The sequence below is a fragment of the Numenius arquata genome, chromosome 9 (genome assembly GCF_964106895.1).
Source record: "Numenius arquata chromosome 9, bNumArq3.hap1.1, whole genome shotgun sequence".
Classification (NCBI taxonomy): Eukaryota; Metazoa; Chordata; class Aves; order Charadriiformes; family Scolopacidae; genus Numenius; species Numenius arquata.
Window position 1 is genome coordinate 33,563,873 of NC_133584.1, and position 22,468 is coordinate 33,586,340.

General features: G+C 37.8%; 1 protein-coding gene across 1 annotated transcript in view; it reads left to right on the forward strand.

The window, feature by feature from the left end:
- The window catches only part of EYS (eyes shut homolog), an 895,325-nt gene that overhangs the window by 645,182 nt on the left and 227,675 nt on the right, over nt 1-22,468 (forward strand). The window contains exon 36 of the mRNA XM_074153627.1: nt 10,504-10,616. Coding sequence (XP_074009728.1) covers nt 10,504-10,616 — 113 coding nt within the window. The remainder of the gene's footprint in view (nt 1-10,503; nt 10,617-22,468) is intronic.

Consider the following 22,468-nt stretch of genomic DNA (forward strand, 5'->3'; position numbering starts at 1 on the left):
TCCTTTGCTAAAGGTTTTTGTTTCCTCAGGAGAGATGACAAAACAGGTCATGGGTCCACTTCTCAGCTGTGCCAAGTTAAACGGCCATTAATCTCCATCCATGCTAATATGATGAATTATAGATGTATTTTCCTATTCTGTTGCATTTGTCACAGAGGCAGTAACATCTAGCTGAAAGATGGTGCAGACAACAGTGAGCACTAACCTGTCAGTTGTCTCATCAAAAATTGATATAGGTTTTAAATTTTTACTCATTGGCAGAGTTTATTGGTTTTGGAACACAAAAATTTGTCTTGTCTTACTATAGTAATAGAATTAAAAGCATTTTGCAAGTGCATGGGTTTATTACCTTCTTCACACATCACAGTTAGTGTTTTTATGTGATTTGTCTACTGTACATACACCTCTGATCACATAAATACATGTCACTAACATCTTGGTGACCTGGGAATGCGCGCGTGCTCCTAAACACCCTGCTATGTGTCAGGCAGGCCTCCTTGTTATTGCGTTCCTAACGCTGCAAACCACCGTAATGCTGGTTCTCATCTGGTCCTGATGGCTTATATATGCCACATTGTTAGACTTACGATTCTCTGAAGTATTTTGGGGAAGTGAAGGCATTTGCTGAAAGGCATAGTGTGCTGGCTGATATATTCCTTACATCTCGTGTGAGGAATACAGTGTTACCTTGAAACCCCTCTTGTCTTACAAGAGACTGAGCTACAAAAAAAATAATTATGTATTTACAGTATACAAAACCAGACAATCCAGTCACAGATGTTTGTAAAAGAAGTACAGGCATGATATAAGAAATCACAAAATCATAAAAAATTATGAAGAAATTTCCTCCTTGTCTATCCCTTCTTCAGCTGAGAATCTTCAACTTTCTTAGAACTCTGACAAAATTAAGCCCTTCTGTATACCATACCTCAGGTTACATTCATTAAAGAAAAGCCTGGTTTGTTGGAACATTGTAGCTTCTACAGCCATTTTTTCCTTCTGAACACCTCGAGCAAGATGTTCCAGATAAATACAGTCATTCTCTCAGAAACACAGATTTCCTCCTTATGCCGGAGGATAGCCTGACTATCATATAAGTATTAATTCCTCTGATATGCAGATGTCTTTATTTTAGATAAGGTGTTATCTTTTCTAGCTTCAACAGATGTGCAACCACTTTCTTCAATGCCTCCCTTTTTGGTAACACAACATTTATGATTCAGTAAGAAGTGTTTCATACCGAATCTTATTTTAGATATCATAGAATATTTTTAGTTGAAACCAACCCATGAGGATCATCAAATCCATCGGTACATAAAGGCATATACTTGATACAAACATCTCTTGGGTTAAATGTTTGTGGGTCTGAGCTATTGGTCAGTGAACCAGAAGTTGAGTGGCTTGGACTGAAAACTACTTCATGGTGATGGACTCCAAGCACCTTTCCTCTAATGTGCTGTAATACTGCATTATATTAATTTTTTAACTTCAGCATCACATCAGGTGTTTTAACATTAGGTGAAGTGCAGGGAGATGAGTTTATTTCCACAGTTAGTTGATGGAGTCTGTACTAGATAAAAAAACATAAGTCTGTTTTCCAAATTTCACTCTACATGTTCTAGTCATCTCAGGCCAGTATGTTTTCCAGCTTGTTCATGGGTAAGGTATTATAGTACATTAACATGAGAAAATTAAAAAAGATAAATTACAGTAGTTGAACTTACTAAGAATAGCAACGGGAAACACGGTAAATATATCATACATTATGCTTGTAAGAATAAAACCAGAATTTTTTTACAAAAAGGCCAGACGTTGCTAGCCGTAAAACTTAAGGAGGTCCTTCCTTACTTCAGAGTCTTCATATCACTTCTGAAATGCAAGATTGCACTTGCTTAACTGCAAGACGAGCAAATTTAAATTGTAAGGATCTTGGCCAAGGACGAACTTTCATAAAAATCGTAAGGGAATTTCTCAGTACCCTTGAATCTTTCAGACTTACTGATTTTAATTAATCCTTTGTGGCTTAATGAACCATTCTCAGCCAGCACAAACTGGCAGAATCATGGGAAATTGACAGTGAAACACTTACACTCAAGTTTTACACTGCCAGTCAATTTAGATGAGGAAATGATGCAAGAGGAATGTGAATGCCTGTTGTATGGTGAGCCAGATCCATCAGAGTCTGGGACCAGGCAGATGACCACTCTGGTTCCTTCTGTACTGCACAGCAATCACAGAATCATGGAATCACAGAATTGTCAGAGTTGGAAGGGACCTCTAGAGATCATCTAGTCCAACTCCCCTGCCAAAGCAGGATTGCCCAGAGCACATCACTCAGGACTGCATCCAGGCGGGTCTTGAAATCTACAGAGAAGGGGACTCCACACCCTCCCTGGGCAGCCTGTTCCAGGGCTCTGTCACCCTCTCCGGAAAGAAGTTTCTCCTCATATTTGAATGGAACTTCCTATGTTCCAGCTTGTGCCCATTAGCCCTCGTCCTATCGCTGGAAACCACTGAAAAGAGTCTGGCTGCATCATCCTTCAACCCACCCTTTAGGTACTTGTAAACATAGATAAGGTCTCCCCTCAGCCTTGTCTTCTCCAGGCTAAAGAGCCCCAGCTCTTTGAGCCTTTCCTCATAAGGGAGATGCTCCAATCCTTTAATCATCTTAGTTGCCCTACACTGGGCTCTCTCCAGTAGTTACCTGTCTCTCTTGAACTGGGGAGCCCGGAACTGGACGCAGTATTCCAGTTGTGGCCTCACCAGTGCAGAGTAGAGGGGGAGAATGACCTCCAGGAGGTGTTTTACCAATACTGGTCCGCTCACAGATCTAATGTGAGAGGATAACCTCAGTTCCTTGCCCTACAGCACAGAAGACTAGAAGAACTCCTGACTTACTGATTTCCCATAACGGGAGAAGTACCAGGGTAGCAAGTTTTGCAATCCCTGATTTGAGCTGCTAGAACAAATGAGGAATGAGGAGCAGAAATGTAAACCTGTACCACCCTTGGCAGTTTGGGGATTTTTTTCCCCCTCTTCTGTAACAATCAAAACAATTGTACAACAAACAATTGTAACAATTGTAACAAACAATCAAAATTCATGTTGATTAAAAGTGGAACTGAGTAGGAAAAGTATTTTAAAAAGTAAATATTAGAATGTGCAGTAATAAACAGCATAGATACATCAACTTCCCACACACACTGGCTACATCAGCAACACTTCTCAAAGGAAGGCTCACTTCTCTCTAGTTAGCTGCTCTACAAATTAACATTGTCCATTTTGCTTGAACTACCAGAGTTAAAATATGCAAGGTTGGTTTTGGGGGTTTGGTTTGGTTTGGTTTTGGTTTTTTTTGATTACTGTTTAAAAAGTTTCAATCAGCAAGAACAAAAGTATTAACATTTTTGGTCAAGGTGATGTCTGAGTAACTAATGTTGCTTTTTTAACAAGTCCTTGAAAATTTGGTGGCTCAAAGGTACTGGAAAAAATTCATATCCCACCTATAGCATGTTGCCTTGAATGCAGGCAAGCTTCAGTGCTCACTAAAAGGCATACAAAGGCAGCATATGGCCCTCTTGGATTAAAGGTGTTCTGTTTGCTTTGGTGCTAATTTGGTAGTCTTATAGTTTTACTTGTGCTGTATTTAAATCAATATCTAATCCAGGAAGGTGGGTTGTAAAACAACGTTTCTTGAAAAACAAATTCTCCTTTAGGGGGAAGGAACACCACCACCATCACACCCCCAAGGAATTTAGCTTTTTTTGAAAAGGAGATTATTTTTTGTTTTCTGATGCTGTATGATATTGAAATTCAGTTGCAGTAGCTTTTGGGCAGGTTAAAACTGAGATGGTTAGTCAAATTTGTTGCCGTTTGACCAATCTGAAGAGAATACAGAGTTGAGACTAGAACATGCTTATTTTCAGAATTCATTATGATCATTTTGTATAATTCCAATCACTAGCAAGAACCAGAACTGGAGTAGAAAAATTGTTATCTCAGGGTTGATTTTTATCTGGGAGTTATGCACTAATTTCCACTCTGTTCATCACGTTGCTAGTAAACATAAATAAAAATGTTATTAGAGTATTCAAAAATGTGTACCTGGGCCATTTTGTTTATGATTAAAATGTTGCCATTTTAAAAGTTTTACAATCTTTTGCAGAGAGTTCTTCCAAATCAGGCATATTTCACAGGAATCACAAAGATGTGGAAGATTATTGAATAGTGTATACTGGTACACTCTAATATCTATAGTGAGAATTTTTAAGATCTAGAAAATTTATCTTGAGTGGAGAAAAATAAGTAAAGATTGTACTATGCTTTGTTTTCTTTTCAGTTAATTTTTTTTTTTTTTTTACAAATGTTCTGATCATAAGCCAAAACCTCATTATATTCTTTATGAATCTATAGTGAAGTGACAACTCATTTGTTGGCAAGCATGAAAGAGCAAGCTCATTTCACTAGGAACTCAATTCTATGTTAATTGTACCTAACAGCAGCTCTAATTTGGGCTAGTCAGTAAGGGATGTTAATAAATGGTTTGGCATATATGTGTGAACTTTTCCTACCAGGTAAGTATCTGTACTCATTTTTGTCAAGTATAAAGGGCATTTAAAGAGCATGGTTACTATATGTCAAACATATCTGCATAGTTTCTGAATAGTGAATTGTATTAAATTAAATTTCTGGTGTTGCTATGACCCTGACATTTTCAGGCAATTTAAGTATTACAGTTTGTCAGCATATTAATTTATTTTTTTGTTAAAGGAAGGAAACCCAACTACAGGTGAAGTCTGCATTTTAATACTCTGGTAATCATAAACAAGTATCTATTCCCAAAAATAACAGAATAAAAGCTGATTACTTTTGCTATTTATGTTAATAGCTCTTATTACTAAATATGTCTAAAAAGACATTAGGTTTTTGTCTAGATAGCGTAGCACTCCAAAAGCAAGTAATTGACCAAAGTGTTTATGATGTAGTTATGATTACAAAGCAAAGAAGTATTTTAATATTACTTCAGAGAGGTCATCCTCCCCCTCTGCTCTGCCCTGGTGAGGCCCCATCTGGAGCACTGTGTCCAGTTCTGGGCTCCCCAGTTCCAGAAGGACAGGGAACTGCTGGAGAGGGTACAGCAGAGGGCTACAAAGATGATGAGGGGCCTGGAGCATCTCCCTTAAGAGGAAAGGCTGAGGGACTTGGGTCTTTTTAGTCTGGAGAAGAGAAGGCTGAGGGGGGATCTGATCAATGCTTATAAATACTTAAAGGATGGGTGTCAAGTGTCAAGAGGATGGGGCCGGTCTTTTTTTCTGTGGTGCCCAGGGACAGGAAAGAGGAAATGGGGACAAACTTGAACATAGGAAGTTCCACCTAAACATGAGGAGGAACTTCTTTCCTTTGAGGGTGACAGAGCCCTGGAACAGGCTGCCCAGAGAGATGGTGGGGTCTCCTTCTCTGGAGACATTCAAAACGCACCTGGACATATTCCTGTGCAACCTGCTCTGGGTGGACCTGCTCTGGCAGGGGGGTTGGACTAGATGATCTCCAGAGGTCCCTTCCAACCCCCTGTGATTCTGTGATTCTGTGATTCAGAGGAATGCATTACATTCAAAATATAGACATATCAATGTGGGAGAAATTATTAGGAGCCAAATCAGTACGTTTGTTTTGGTGGAAGGAAACCATGTTGTTAAAATATTCACCAATAACAGTGCTGGGGGGAATATGCAGATAAATGTTTATTTCCAAACAAAGCGATTAATTTCCTGTTCAGTGTGCAAAATGGATCATAGGTTGACATAGTGAATTTTCCCTATACCAACCTGACATTCAGAGTCTTGAATGAACTTAACTAGCACAGTAGCTGTCATACATGTTTAAACTATATTGTACCTGATCTTTGTGTTTATTGGTTCCTTTTATTTTGTTATTTATTTATTTTATTTAAAATCCCAAGAGTGAGGACTTTTGTTGAAAAACATTCATGGTGTGACTGGAACAATCATAATTAAGCTTTAGTGAAACTTCAGAAGAGGGTAAGGGAGAGAATCAGAGAACCATAGAATTACAGAATCATCAAATCACAGAATAGTTTGAGTTGGAAGGGACCTTAAAGATCATCAAGTTTCAATCCCCTGCCATGGGCAGGGACACCTCCCACTAGACCAGGTTGCTCAAAGCCCCATCCAGCCTGGTCCTGAACACCTCCAGGGATGGGGCATCCACAACGTCTCTGCCGAAAGAGAAGCAGAGCTCTAACAAATTGATTTATGCAGCCAATATGAAAACATTGTTCAATTTTTCATTTTTTTAGGGAATTTTATGGGTCCCAAGTCATTTCCAACTCAGAATTGCGTAACTGTTTCTGTCTGTGCTTATATTAGATTTGCAACAGATCCTGCATCTTGTTAATTTGAGAATTGTTTTATTTACTATTTATAAAATACAGGGGAAAAAAAAAGAATAACAAGCATCTCTCCTAAAAAGTAAAATGTGAAACTTAATAGACAATACATTTTCAAAGATTACCCGGTATAATTTGTCATGATAATGGCAGCAAAAGCAGACTGCTGACTATAATACTTGTCGGTCCATTGCACCTATTTTCTCGCCAAAGTGACTAGTAAAGGAATGATATGGCAGAGAGGCAGTCTTCCATTGTCCGTAATCCGTATCAACAGTCTGTGTATGTCAGCCATCGTGGTAAATCAAATAATACTGTTCTTTTAATATCCGAAGGGTAACTTTGAGAAGGGGAGTGTTCACAACCAGTCCTTGAATGAGCGTTTTATTTCTTTCTAAGTTCCGGGAAGCCTCAGCGCAATCCTCTAAAACAGGTTCGCTTCGTGGAGAGGCAACCTTCCCTTCCAGCACTCGAACTTTACTGACTTCAAATGCCTCCTTAAACAGTTATATAACTTTCCACACTGTCACCTTGTAGTAATATATCTGTTTTAAAGTCTTAACTGCCTTTAAGCCTTTGCTGCTAAAGAAATAAGCACTGACCCAATGAAGTTCCTTGAGCCCTTCCCATGGGTTGGAAGGCTGGTGCATTTTGTTTATTGAGCTCAGCGTGACACCATGTGTTATGTTTCAGAGCAGTTGAGCAGGGCAGAGGAAAGCAATTCGCCTTGCTTCGGCCGTGTTGCACTTGTGCAGTGTGTCTCTCTGCTGGGAGGCAGAGATCTCTCCCTTCCCGAGAGAGCTGGGAGTGGCTTTTGGCAGCCCCAGGCAGAAAGCCTGTGGGAGGAAAAGAGACTGGGGCAGTCCTGAGAGGAAGAGGGCGCTTACTTAAAGCTTGGAGGTGACCCTCAGCCATCTTGTAGAAGTGATGGCAAAAAGGAAATTTTCCTTGGGACTCGGGAGCAGCTCTGTGCCTCTGGAACACTGAATGCTTTCGATACCAAAGTCACTGAACTTTTTTAAGAGCAAGACTAGAGGAAAGGGCCCTCCCTGCAAAGACAGAGGAAGGAGGTGGGAGATTTATCTATCTCACCCAGCACATCCAAAATTGATTAAATGGTTGCCATGTTCTAATTAAGTATTTTGTGTTCTAGTAAAACCTAGTTTTAAAATCTTTCAGTCTTCTAAGATCTCTTTTTCCTTTAAAGAAAAGGGCAGGTGGTTTTACCTCCAGGCTCTGGAAAGAGCAAGAACCCATCACAATATGAAACATGGTTTACTGGCTGATAAGGAAGAAGGAAAATATACAGGCTAAAAGCCATCATTCTTTTTATGACCTTTAATGATAAGAAAAGAGATTAAGAAGACTGTTTTGAAAAAATTTTTCCAGTTAATTTGACCAGTTTTTGACCCCATTTAGACTTACACGATTCGCAACATCCTATGGCAGAGTTCCCCAGCTTAATTTTGAGTTGTGCAAAAAGTATGCCCTTTAGCTTGTTTTATTCTTTGCACTGATTTATGTAATTTCACGTCCCTTTGATCCTGTATTGTAAGGAACTGTGAAAACTCTTTATTCATCTGTGCACTACTGTATTCTAACTCTTGTTGATGGTGCGTTTTCCTGAATAAAGAAACCTAGTCTGTTCAGAAACTCTCTTATGTATCATCTTCCTTACATACCTTACAGGTTTCACATATTGTGAATTTTTTGCATGTTGTGGTATCGTCTTCTCAGATTTTTGTTTTTGCTATCCTGAGTAACACAGGAAACATTGAGCCACTTGTGAACACGCTGAAGAGCACAGACCCTAATACAGATTGCTGAGGGAATTTCTAGGGGCTCTCCATACTGAGAAACCTCACTATTTAATCCAAATTTTTCTGCTTCTATTTTAACCATTCTCTTCATTTATTGAAGGCCATCCTTGTTATCCCAGGGTGACCAACTTACTTCAGAATCTTTTAGCACAAAAACTTGTTAAAAGCCTTTTGCAAATCAAAGGCTACGTGCCTTTTTCACATAGACAGTGTTCCTCCGGTGAGTTGCAATTTCCCTTTTCAGAAACCATCTCAACTATTCCCCAGTACGTTACGTTCATCTGTGTATCTGTTAATTTTAGTGTAGTTCCTTATGGTTTGTCTGGAATGGAACTGGGACTTACTGGTCCACAGTTTGAGGTATGCCTTTGCATTCCCTTTTGTCTTGTCCCCCTTTCCCAAATCACAGAAAGTAAAAAAACCATACCAATCCAAACCCAAACCAAACAAACAGAAAACCCCAAAATCCACATCTACCATTCCCATAGTTTGGATGCCATTTTAAATGTTGACTACAGTAACTTCCTTTAGGAGAAACAGTGCAAACACTACTTGTTTTGGGGTTTTTTTGGTTTGTTGGTTGGTTTTGTTTGGGGTTTTTTTGTGGTTTTGTTTGTTTGTCTGTTTTTTTCTGCTATTGTTCACTTTGTTAATTTATTTTAAAACATCTCCCAGTAATAATTCAAATTGAGGTCTCTGATGTATCCCTACTAGAAAGGGGTTCTGGCATGGGAACTGTCTAGAGCTCCTCTACATTAAATTTTGATTTGGAGAGTTCATTTACATTTCCTGCTAGAGCCTTATCTCTTTGAACATTCCTTTTATACTTTGATGGTCTATTGGCCCTACAGCCTTTTTGGCAGGCTTACTGCTCCTGTTGCGTTTTAAAAAGAATTTACTGCTTGCCATTATGCTTTTAGCAAATTGTTCAAGATCTTTTTATTTTTCTTTACTTGGCCTGCTTTATTGGATTTTTACTGCCAACATTTATATAACTTCCTATTTTTCTTCATTTAGACATGACTTCAACTTTTAAAGGATGTCTTTTAGCCTTTATAAACATTTTGTACCCTGCTATTTAAACATTCCAGTTTTTGAGGGTCTCTAAAGTCTTTTTTTTTTTCCCAGTAGTTTATTTACATTTTATGTGAACCTCTGATAGGTTTGTTGTTTTTTTTAAGTATTCATCTGCATGTGCTTTACCCTTTGGGATGTTCCTTTGAATTTCCTTTTTAAAAGTCTCTTCATTTTTATGTAGTGCTCCTGAACAAAATTATGACCTCAATGACTTTTTTTTTGGTTGTTGTTTCTGCAAGTATCTAAGCCTGCAGGTATCTAAAACTGACTTCATGGTCAGTGTTAGGAATGGATCCTTTGCAGTATTAAGGACCAAGCCAAGGCTTGCTTCTCCTCCTATGGGCAGCAGCCATTTCAGGTCATACCCTCTTCCACTATTACCATTTTTAGTTCCTGAGCAGTCTCCCATGAGTCTCTCCTCATTCTAATGTGTCAATGACTTTCCTCTTCTCTTCATGGACAGTCCTAGCAATATGTAGTTCATATTTTGGCATGTAATTTATTCTATAAACTATGGGTTCTTACCTGTTATGTGGCCCCAAGGACAGGTACATGTGACCTGGTGTGAACAGGAATCTGGTCCAGTCCAGTGGTCCAGTTCATACAGACTCAGTTACAACATTTCAGGTGGTTTGTTTATATATTAGAACACCTCTCAACATATTGTGTCAGTGTTATTTGTTTAGATGGCAAGATATGCATAGCAATTTATTGTCCTGTGTTTAAGTGCCCCTACAGTGATTCCCATTTTTAGTAGGCCCTTAGTCATCTTTGAAAGTTTGTTAATGGCACTAGATATCTTTTGAGCAGGGAAGTAGTAAACATAAAAGTAGACTTTTCAAAGCTTCCTTCTTTGCCATTCCCCATGACCTGTGTTCATCTATAAAAAAATAAATACCTGATTAAGGTTAGAGAAGGCTACTTTTTACTGGTGTCTCACTTTGCCTGTGATGCTGTCAGTATGTCCAAAACTCTATGAGTTTATTTTTAAGTCAGTACTGCTAATTTTGCTGTAATTTCTTTTCACATTAATTTTTTTTTTTTTTATAGAATGTCATTAGAGAAAAAATGGAGGCCAGGAGGGTTCTTCAGGAGTAAGGGTTAAATTAGATTACAAATCTTTTGCAGAAATTTGATTCTTTTTAAAATTGATTGCAATGACAACAAGCAAAAGAACTGTTTGCATTTTCTGCTTTGTAGATACCTGGACCTGTCTACAATTTCACTGGCTGTATACAAGTCATAGAAATCAATAATGTGGGACCTTTCAACTTCTCTAATGCTGTGGGAAGAAATAATGTCGACAATTGCAGGTAAACTACCCTCTGTGCCTTTTCAAATCAGAAGAAACTACTTGTGGTGACTTTGCTTTCTTCCTTAAATAGGGTGACTATTTTAGATAATTTCAACCATACTTACAGAAAAAAAATATTATTATATAGATGGATATTGTGCTTTCTTTAATGCTTCTGAAGCCTTTTCTTTATGTAACAAGCTTTTTGCAGAGTAGTTCAATTAAGCTTAACAGCTTATTTATAGTGAGTTTTCACCCAATGGATGCTGAAACACACTGTACTAAGCAAGATAATCTGCAAGAAAATACAGGAGTGGGAACTGGGCTCATGTGATGGTTGTGTTTCTGCTCATGGTTTGGGGATTTCCATTAATCATGTAACAAATACTGAGCCTTGCTGCTACGCTTACTATGTATAAGGTGTTGAAAATCTGGAAAGCATTGTTTCTGAATACATAAAAAAAAACCCCATTTGGTTTCATTTTTGCATATTCACATTGCTGTGGTCATGCATTGACTGAAATAAAAGGCTACACAGAGGCAATGCTGTAGATTACGATTCTATTCTGGCATATAAAAGGTTTGAACATGGAAAAGTGGAAAACGAACGAAAGTAGAGGTGAATTGCATTTGTAGATCATTAAGTCTTTCAGAATAGAGTATGTTTTTAGTCACAGGACATATGTCCTACATCCCTGGAGAATTTTGCATATGCCTTTTTACATATGGCTTTATTTTTTTTCCCCTAAAATTTAACAGAATAGTTTAATTAATGTTTGTGTGCTTCTTTAAACAGTATGTTAGAAAGCTGACTAGATCATTAATGAAAGATCCATGAGATCTGCACTCTGCACTCCTACCACTAGCCCCTTAATGAACTTCCACACATCACGCTCAAAGTTATGAAAGGACTGTAAACATCAACTCATTATCTAATTGACCACCTGCCTCGAGTCCTAGGCATCTAAGCTTTTGCTAGCAAAACTTACTCTGAACACAAAGCTCAGCTTGTTACACCTGCACAGATCTGCTACCATTTTTTAGAAGAGCAGCTCAGTGTCGTCTCCTTGTCCAAACTTGATGAAGAAATAAATCTTTGCACCCTTTGAGTTCCCCAAGGCATTTTGTTTGGAAGATGTTCTGTAAGTGCATTTAAGAAACAGTTGTGGGTATAAATCCTGCACAAAATACAGAACTTTGGCCTCTGTTGTGACAAACCCCAGCTGAGAAAGAAGTGATGACTCCACTGTTGCCTTTCTGCACAGAGTTTTTTCCTAGCTAGAATTGCGTTCTCCTCCAAACTGGGGGCACGAACGCTTGTCTGTGGAACTACACCTCTGTGAAGAACAGAGATTCATGGAGATGAAAGCGAATGAAGAAGGTACTTCATGCCTTTAATTCGGGTATAAACTTATGAAAAAAAAAAATCTTGATTTCAAGGACTATTTATATATTAGAAATTAAATAATAATTTGAAAAAGTCATAAACTATCTCAGGTGTCTCCTCTGGTTAATATATTAGGAAATTGTTCTCCACTTTGCACAGACATTAGCGCTTTGCTGACCCAAATCCTTGGCAAGATGTAGCTCTAGTTTTTATACTAGATAAAAGACGGATAACTTTAAAATCAGGACTGTTATCATATTTTGTGCTTTCTTTCATACTCCAAAATAATACTTTCTCTGAGATAGATGTCTACATCCTTGGGCTTTTTGACACCATTCTTTTTTTAGTTTTTCCTATTGAGTAGTTTATATAACCATGAATTTAAGAAGCAAGAGCCTTCAAGAACCAAAAGATAAATGAGATCTACTTTGTCCAGCCTGTGTATATGACATATCGAGGGATATAGACAGGAAAGAGAAGGCTTATAAGTAAATTTGGCTTTGTTCCCTTTTAAAATTGTTTAATTTAGAATGCTATATTGTCTGTTATATCATCTATAATCTATAGAATTGTATGCCAAGATTTATTGCATTTTTTATTGATTCTGATACTTCTCTTCATAGTTAGTCAATTATCATAGAAATATGGCTGACAGGGTATAATATAGGTATCAAAGATTGCTTTATTTGAATTGGAACTCCGTGATTATAGTCTAGGCCTGTTTCTTGCACACACTTACTTTGTATATGTAACTGATTAGATGAGTAAAACGACATGATAGTTCATATAGATGAACCGTGGAAAAAGTCTTACATGTAAAAGGATGCTGGAAGGATGTTTGGCTTCCTCAATCCTCTGTCCTGGACAGCATGTGTTCGTTTTCCCTCCCTGCTTGCTCCAGAATGCTGCAGATGAGCCTTACAGTGTCCAGCCCCATGCAGTCCACACCGAGCTGGCTCCATCCTGGTCCAAATCTGGACAGCTATTTCTGTCTGTGAAAAGCTGGGAAACAGAACTGAAATAAGTCTGAATTTCCCTTGGTGGCATGATTGTCCCACAGGAGTGGATAGCAGGGAAGCCTGGAAAGCATTCTCCTTACTCAAGTCCTGCCCTGTGACACATAGACTTTGTACCTGCCCACACATGGCAGCTTGCAGCATCCTTTGCTCTTCACTTTAGGTATAACACACATGCATCCTGACCATCATCCATCTGTACATATAAATTCTGCTTGCCAGAAAGCCTCTAGGACGCCCAGCCGCCATTCTGGTTTTGCAAGATAGGCTCCATGGGAAGAGACATTCGTTCTGAGAAGAAAGGAGAAACTGCTTGAGGTTGCTTAAATATGGCAGTAATGGATTATATATGTTACAAATACGAGTAGTTGCTGAATGCTAGAAAGGCTGGTGTACTTACATTGTGTCTGCAGAATTCATATGGTTCTGTTGATGCAATATTGCTACAGTTGGAACTGCCTGGCAGTAACAGAGCACTCCACAATTTGGCAGACAAAGCAATCCAGTTTCTTCCTGTAAGAACATCCCTGTATTTATCATCCAGTGGCACTAAGTATTTCTGTTCTTGCTGTTGTAATTTTTCTTTAATTGACCTTCTACCTACCACCACCTGGGTTTAGATTTTTAATTTTTTTTTAATGCCCCAGCTTTTGCATATTTAGCCATACTCCAGTGGCATTCAGTTACCCTGCCGGGGTTTTTACTTCTTGGTGCCCCAGAAGCATGAATTCCTTAATTATTATGGCGTAGGTGAGCCAAAGGGAGACATGCAGAGTTTAAAGTGAATGGGCTTGTGAGTAAATTTAAGGTTATGAATTTTTAATAAGTTTAAAATTTACTCAAATGTGTTCTGCCATTTTTTTAACTGGGTGTATTTGAATTTTAAAATACCAAAAGGATGAGCTAATATGTGCAAGGAACATCGGGAGCTTTCAAAAACAAATTTTAGATACAGTTCATTAACCTTTTCAAAACTATTGGCATCACTACTTCAGGACAAGCCAGTACCTTCCATAGGATGTTATATACTCCATGGTGCTTATCTCAGAGATCAATGCAATGAGGGTTAATGTTTAAAAATTTTAGATAACTAAGAAATGCAAAAAATGAAGCCATAACATTAATTTCACTGGCATACATATCTGACTATCTGCTGTCTAAAATGCCCTAAATATATAGGGCAAGAATGCTGTTTGTTCCTTTAGATTCATATTTTGTAATGCAAATATCATACACTACAAAGGAGAGAGAATTATTTTAACTTGGAAGAACTAAATGGGAGATGAGGGCAACATGGAAAATGCCTCATTTTGGAAGCAGGTACTAAATTCTGCTTAAATTCAAGAGGATGGTTGGTAAAGGCAGCACTGGGCAATCGGACAAGATCTTCTGCAAATCGCATGCATCACTGTTTAAGCCTGGAGTTCACAGATAACGCAACAACACATGACACCTCGGGGAGGAGAGAGCAGCGAGGAGGGATGAACTGCACTGAGAGCTCATCGGAGCTTCCTGCCATAAGGTGTAACCAAAGTGGAATAGGAAATGGCAGAATAATGGGTATGGGCAGCAGGAGAATGAATTTAAACTTGACTCTGTGAGAGCAGGTTTGCAGCCATAAAAGCCCTCTCAGTTATGCAGCTTTTGCTTTCAGGAAAGGTTATAATAGAATCGTATCAATTAGTAAAGGTCAGCCTCCAATAGGTAGTTTTCTAGAATTATGCTAGACTATATACTTACCTAAATCTTGTCAAAGTTTGTGTTAAGATTGTTTAAGCTATTCCTGTCTCAGAGCTATGACTATATAGGCAATTTTGAAAGAGACTACGTAATGGCCAACAGCAGCAGAAGAGGCAACTGGAAATAAAGGACCTCTGATGAGACCTGTTAAGAATGAAATCTTGTTTTTATTTTTTCCTTCTTCTGAAGCAAGTAAGATACATGTGATGTGTTAATGCAATATAAAGCTTCTGTAAGTGTTTCAGAAAATGTTACTGGAACAGGTTTGCAGAAAAAATGACTATCACTTTCAGGTAGAATACAGGTGATGTATATAAATTAAGCTTTGAGTCCCAGTATTAAAAGCTGGTGTTTACTGCAGCTCACCTCTGTTTTAGTCTGGGAGCTAGGACTACTTTATATTCCTGTAAGAGTTTACCACATGCAGTAAATTCAAAGGTTCCAAATGCACACACATAGATAAAATATATACATATAAATATAAATATGCATACATAGATGCATATGCATATACATATATCTATCCAAGCCATGATTTGTTCCTTTTTTAAAAAATTCCTTACGGGGAAACAGAAAAATACTGTTTGCTGTTTTCCTAAGAGGACTCTTACTAATAACTGCAAATATACAATGCTGATTTGCACTCACAGACAGGAGCTAATAAGCGGAGTTCTTCATTACTGCCCATTGGACAGATTTTCGGTTGATTTTTTTAAAGATTTTATTTTGCTGTTAATTTATCTTAAGATGTTTTTTCCAGGCTGAAACTGATCTTCATTTCAGCAAAGACTCTGATTGCTATTTGCATTTAGGAAAGAGGCTCTTGAATGTGCATTACCCAAGCTCCATTCCATCAAGAGGACTGATGGGTTCTCTAATGCATGGCAATTTTCTCAGGAGCTATGCAACACATTTTGGAGATCTCGACATGTTTTCAGTAAGCCCTCAGTTCCACTTTCCCCTCGCTTATCCACTTTCCAACAAGCTCTAAACCCCCTTCCCGATGTGCGAGTACTCCCCTTTCTATTCTGTAGTTTTCTGTGATATTTTTACAAACTTCCCAACAGACCCCTAACTGCTTTGTGAAGTTCAGTCTCCTGTGCAATTTCTCAGCCCATCTCTTCCTCTATGGAATTTCCTGCTTTTTAAGAAGATTATAAAATGTAACAATTTGGAGCACCTGACACCAGATGTCTGTCTGATTTCTGTCTTTGGAATGAACTGCATACTTTGCAAAGGGGAAAGCTGGCCTGTTGAAGGTTATTTTTTCAGCTGATGGTGAAAGTCAGTCACCATTCAACACTGGGAACAGTGCTTGTGGTGGCGCGTACTGTATGTTAGCATTCATCTAAGAGGCCATGCAAGACTCAGGTAAGATTAAAGAGTTTCTTCATATGAATCCACCTGAGCTGAAAAACTTGAATTCAATGAAATGCACAAGCTGGCTTACACCTGAAGGGGAAATCACAGTTCCAAACTTAAGCTCTTCTGTCTAGTACGTTTTAGTTTATTCATAAATGCAAGACCCTACGAGAAGCACTGAGCTTCTGTTATATGTGAAAGAGAGATTATTCAGATTTATAATTCAGTTATATTCTTACATCTCAGCATAAGTAGTTATGCTCATATTTTTTCATTTAAAATTTGAAGTTATGCGCCTAATTCTGAAACAGCAAAAATAAAAAAAGAAAATTATTAAATGAAAAATAATGGCACTACTTAGTTTTCTTTTTTTAATAGGTTTTTTCTGTGTTTTCTATGATTAACAGTGACAACAAGCATTTGTTCTTCTTTATGCATTTATTTTGTTACTTTTTTCTCTCTTATCTATTGCTTTTGCTGGCTCATAACCTTTTTTATGTGCTTCTAATTGCCCCTTCCTCCTTTTCCAGTGCCTGAATTGCTTTTATATACTTTCATCCTGTTTGCTTCATTTGCCATTCTTGATTTCCCTCATCTTTTACAACATTTGTTTGCAATGTTTTCTTTTCTTTTGTGAGTTTTGCTGTCCTGTGCAGTTTTCTGTTCTGTGTATGCACATGAGTTCTGGGGTTTTTTTCTGTTACCTTTTCTTCCTCCTTTGGTATTCTTGTTCAGGTGATGGCTTTTCAGTGATACAGACGTCAATGCTGTAAAAGAATAAAAAAAAAAAAAAAAGAAAAGTGACAGATCTAATCTTTCCTACTGTTACAAATCCTCAAAATCACTTAAATTGTTTTGTAAGCCCTTAGCTCAATCTTTTGAAGTATTCTGTGAAATTGTTTTTGATGGATATTAGACAAATCCTTGTGTCAAATATATGCAGGTGAGATAACGTGCGTTAGTAAATATTTCATTTCTCTCCCTATTTCTGGAAAAGGTTGTCTCTCATCAGGATACCACAAAACTAACACCAACCTTTCTTGGGGCAACTCTCTATTTCTAAAAGATTAATAACAGGTTTTTGGTGATGTTTATCTTGACCTTACTTGCACTTCTCTAACTTTAGGCGTATGCATTATGCCAAGAGAGGATTGCTTCTTAATTCCGCCAACAGAATTCAGTGGCGGTCACTGTCTGTTAGTCTGTCTGTAATGAGCAATTGTAATGAGATCTTGATTTCTGCTGGAATTGCGAGGCACCTGCATGGAAGCTAGTGAGACAAGACTTAAAGGAAACCATGCATTTTTTTCTTCTGTTTTTATCAAGGAGCCATTTGCAAGTTTATATGTCAATGTATATGCATGCCAGTGCATAAGTCTGAGGCAGTGTGTTACTGCAAATAAATAATATCTCCAATATTTTGGAAAACACACTGACGCATTGCACAGAAAGGAAATTTTCTTATGAATAAGACTCACAGTTTTTTTAACGAAATTGTCTTTCTACTACTGTTGATGCATACTTAATTATTTTATAACATTCCATGTGCTAAAGAAGAGGTTCCAGTGCTGGAGAAATGCTATTTTGCACTCATGTCACACCGCTGTATCCATTTTAGTGCAATTATATAATATCAAATATCTCCAGATACTGGTGATTCTTAGTCTATATGATTACTAAATCATAAGAGGGAGGTGGTGGGAGTGTTGATCTGCTTGAGGGTCGGCAGGCTCTACAGAGGGACCTGGACAGGTTGGATCAATGGGCCAAGGCCAATGGGATGAGGTTTAATAAGGCCAAGTGCCGGGTTCTGCATTTCGGCCACAACAACCCCAAGCAACGCTACAGGCTTGGGGAAGAGTGGCTGGAAAGCTACCCAGCAGAAAAGGACCTGGGAGTGTTAGTGGACAGCCGGCTTAACATGAACCAGCAGTGTGCCCAGGCAGCCAAGAAGGCCAACGGCATCCTGGCTTGTATCAGGAATAGCGTGGCCAGCAGGAGCAGGGAAGTCATCGTGCCTCTGTACTGGGCACTGGTGAGGCCTCACCTCGAGTACTGTGTTCAGTTTTGGGCCCCTCACTACAGGAAAGACATTGAAGTGCTGGAGCGTGTCCAGAGGAGAGCCACCAAGCTGGTGTGGGGTCTGGAGAACACGTCCTATGAGGAGAGGCTGAGGGAACTGGGCATGTTTAGTTTGGAGAAGAGGAGGCTGAGGGGGGACCTCATTGCCCTCTACAACTACCTGAAAGGAAACTGTAGAGAGGCGAGGGGGTTGGCCTCTTCTCCCAAGGGAATAACGACAGGACCAGAGGAAATGGTATGAAGCTGCGGCAAGGGAGGTTTAGATTAGATATTAGGAAGAATTACTTTACTGAAAGAGTGGTCAAACACTGGAACAGCCTGCCCAGGGAGGTGGTGGAGTCACCATCCCTGGAGGTATTTAAGAAACGTGTAGACGTGGCTCTTCAGGGCATGCTCTAGTGCCTGGGATTGTTGGTTTGTGGTGGGGTGTTGTGTGTGAGGTTGTGGGTGTGGGGTTTAGTTGGTGGGTGCTTTTTTTTTTTTTTTTTTTCTTTTTTTTTTGGGGGGGGTTGTTGTTTGGTTTTGTGTGTTGTGTTTTTTTGTTTGTTTGTGTGTTTTTGTTTTTTGTTTTTTTTTTTTAATGTGGTTGGACTCGATGATTTCAAAGGTCCCTTCCAACCACTAAGATTCTGTGATTCTGTAAATTTATTAATGGAATTTATAAAGCTTGTTTCACCCCAAATACTTAACCATTGAATATAAATTGGTCCCTTTATACATCAGTAAAAAAGTGCTAAGCTTTAATCAGCATACTCATAGTACAGAACAAAATTTAGGAAGGAGAAATATGCGTTAAAGACTTCTGTAACAACAAAAAGTCTGTATCTGCTTTGGCATCTTTACATTGAGTGGTAGATTCAAAGCCACACAAACAACTGTGATTAGTGTGTAAAGTCATTGTATCCATCCACAGCACATTCTTAAAACATGCAAATATGAGATATAGCCCATCAGGTGCCTGTTTGGTAGATCATCACAAGTTCTTACATAGAAGATAAGAGAGTTAAGGAGGTGACACAGCTCAGTGAACCACCACAGGTTGGTGCAGAAATTCCAGGAGGCGTTATAGTCTAAAGGGCAGCACGGTGAATTCTCCACAGTTGCAGCTTCTTTGGTATCAAGAGTGATCAGAACTAGAAGGCTGCCAAGATAGCTTGAAAGCCTTTTTGCAGTCTTTCAGCCTTTCCAACCTGTGGATTGTATGGTAATCTGACAGATGAAGAGGTGCACGATTTCAGGGGTATATTTTTAACTCCAGCAAATAAGGAGGACCCCTTTTTTGCTTTGCATTAAAGATCATAGTTCCAGGAACCCTATAGATTGTCACAACATTTTGGGTTGCTCTAGGTTAACAACAGTGTTCATTACCTTCTGCCAAATTGCTTTGAGTATTTATACTTCCCTAGATATTCTGTCATCCAAACAAGAACTGTGCTTGAACATTATTAGCTTCTGAAATGTAAAACCATGAAAAAAATTTGTATCAAGAAAATATTTTTTTAAGATTTATGAGAAAGACTCATTTTCTCATGAATGCATGTAACTTTTTCACTTCAGATTTCAGCACATCTTCCCCTAAAAAAAAAAATAATATTATAAACATGAAGATAGAAGGCTTTTCCTGGAATTAAAAAAAAAAAGGGGGGTTGGGTTGAGAACATCCTAACTTTCCTACAAAACTGGAGCAGATTCACAAAAACTAAATTTAAAGTCATTTTTCAAAGTTCTTAAAAATTCACTACATGTATTTTTCATAGCATTAATAATGTCATGTGTCATAGACATTGCAGTACTCTTTGGAAATTTTATCTTAATACTTAAGAAAAATTATTTTCGTGACACAAGACATCAAGTGGTATGGTTCAGTAGCTTCCTGAAATAATCACTTGGGCTTCTAGCCAGACAGGTATGTGAATAATAAACCTCTCTTCTACTCCCTTAGAATAGAAAAAATAGTCTCGTTTTTTTCTGCCCATTTAAAAGTTGCAGATGGGTGCGTGGTTGGTTTGACAGAATTCTACTTTAAGAATATTTCATATATATCTATTCTTAAAATTTTTATGAGCAGTTGTTCAGAAAAGCTAAGTATATAACAGAAGGAATTGTCTAAAACCAATTGAATAGTAAAAGAAATTATCTTACATGCTTTCTTTATTGGACTACAGTCACACTTAGCTTTAGTGCGAGCATTTGATGTCATTCCAATTACAGAAATCTAGAAATAGAGAAAAAAAATGGGTTTTTATATACTCACAAATAATTAAACATTGGAGCAGGTTTCCATGACTTCCAAGTTACATGCAGAGAGTGCCTCGTAATGGAGACCTAGTCGTTCTTGTTGTTATACCAGAGTGTATTGTGAAGAGAGGCATATTAGTTAGGCTAAGTAAGAATGAGAGTCATACTGAAAGGAATCATTTGCCTACTGGAAGCTTGAATGAGTATAATGCTTTCTCTTTGATTTTTGTCATCTTTGAGATTCACTTTCGAATTTGATACAGAAGTAATTAGAAATCATAAGGCTTGCCTTCCACTGCTAACAGCCAGAATCTCAAGAGAAAAGTTCCGAAGCTCAGTTTTATTCTGTTTAGCAGCTCTCTGCTGGCATCCATTCTGTGCCCTTCATTGTGTCAGTGAATAGACCACAGGACTTCCTGACTTATAAAGTATTTGCGGGTTTGCAAAAATCTTATTTAACAAAGCTGAAAGTTAAACAGTCAATAACATCACAAAGCCTTGCGTGTTTTTATAGAAAATAAAATCCATTACAAATAGTATTCCACTTTTTGGAAAAGATTTTAAACATTTTTTACAATAAAAAAGATGGTTTGAGCTTCTCTTTGGCAGAACACTTTTAATAACAAGTGTCCATTCCAGATTTAAAAATTATTAAAGAATCCAAGTTTTAAAACCAGATTTTTTTAAAAAGTCCCTTTGCATTGTAAATATATGTATTGTGAACCTATAAATCAAAATTTCATATATTAATATGCAATTAACTTCATTAAAAAATATTTGCAATAAAATAAAATTGCTCAAACATTGCAGGTCTAATTGTTACAAGAAAAGCAAAGCCTGAAAAATGGAAACGCGTAGTAACTTTTTTGAAACTAACTTTGTACAGAACTTCATATTTGAAGCTCGTCTTTAAATAGGCCAAACCTCAAAGGTAGAACAACATTCTGAAGAGTTTTTCCTAGTTAATGTGGACAAGTTACTCAATGTAAGCTTCTGGAGCAAAGTGATAAATACGATTTCTGTGTGTCTGAACAAGAAAGTAGGAAGACAGTTTTGTTTCTGTGTACATTATTGATTGTGATATTGCTTGTACGGTATTGCATTGTGTACTGGTGTGCACTGGAGCAGTACATAAAAGGTACAAAAGATGAAAGGTATAATTAAAAAAATCCTCAAAGAAAGTGGTGGTTTTTTTTTAAAAAAGGTATGCAGAGAGATACATCAGGAATTCAGTCTCTCTGTTGTTTATTTTTTTTTGTAAAATATGATTAGGGTGATTATTATGTATATGAAGTTAGCACATATCTTTAATGAGGAGAAATACTGGACACAGAGGGGGTTTCTTTAGCTGAAGAGAGACCAGCGTATCAGAACCAGTGGCTGAAGTCTGTAACCTGAACATGTCAATTGGTAATAAACCAAAAAAGCTGTAACAGTAATGATTATTATAATTGGTACAAACTACCAACTGAAGTGGTGGCTTCTTCATGTGTTGCTGTGTTAAAATTACACTGCATGTCTCTCTAGAAAGGATTCTCAAGACAGCCATAACTTATTAGGCTTAGTACAGTTGTAACTGCAGGAAATATGAAGATCTGAGATAAACAGAAGAGATTAAACTCTGACGTTGCATGTCTACCATATGTTGCTGAGTGATAAATCGGCAAACATTCTTATTATCAGGAAATATCTACATCTTAGATGCCATCATTATTAGGTCCTGAAATAGAAAATATTGAATAAACTGATAAAATATATAATTATTTCTTACGGTAATACATTCTTACCTAAATGAGTCTGTGAAGCAGATAGCATCTGTATTGGCTGATTAATATATAAACAAGTTATTATCAACATCCAGTAAATGGCCTTCTCTGGGGAGCTGCTAAGCAAAATTTTATTTTCTACAGGGAATGGGGATTGTTTGTTTAAGACTGTAATATTAAGTAATGCAATACTAGAAAGATATATCATCCTTCAAGGGACCTTGGTTATAAAGTTAAGAAAACAGTCTTATCCCTACAACTACTTGATTGCAGCAGAAAA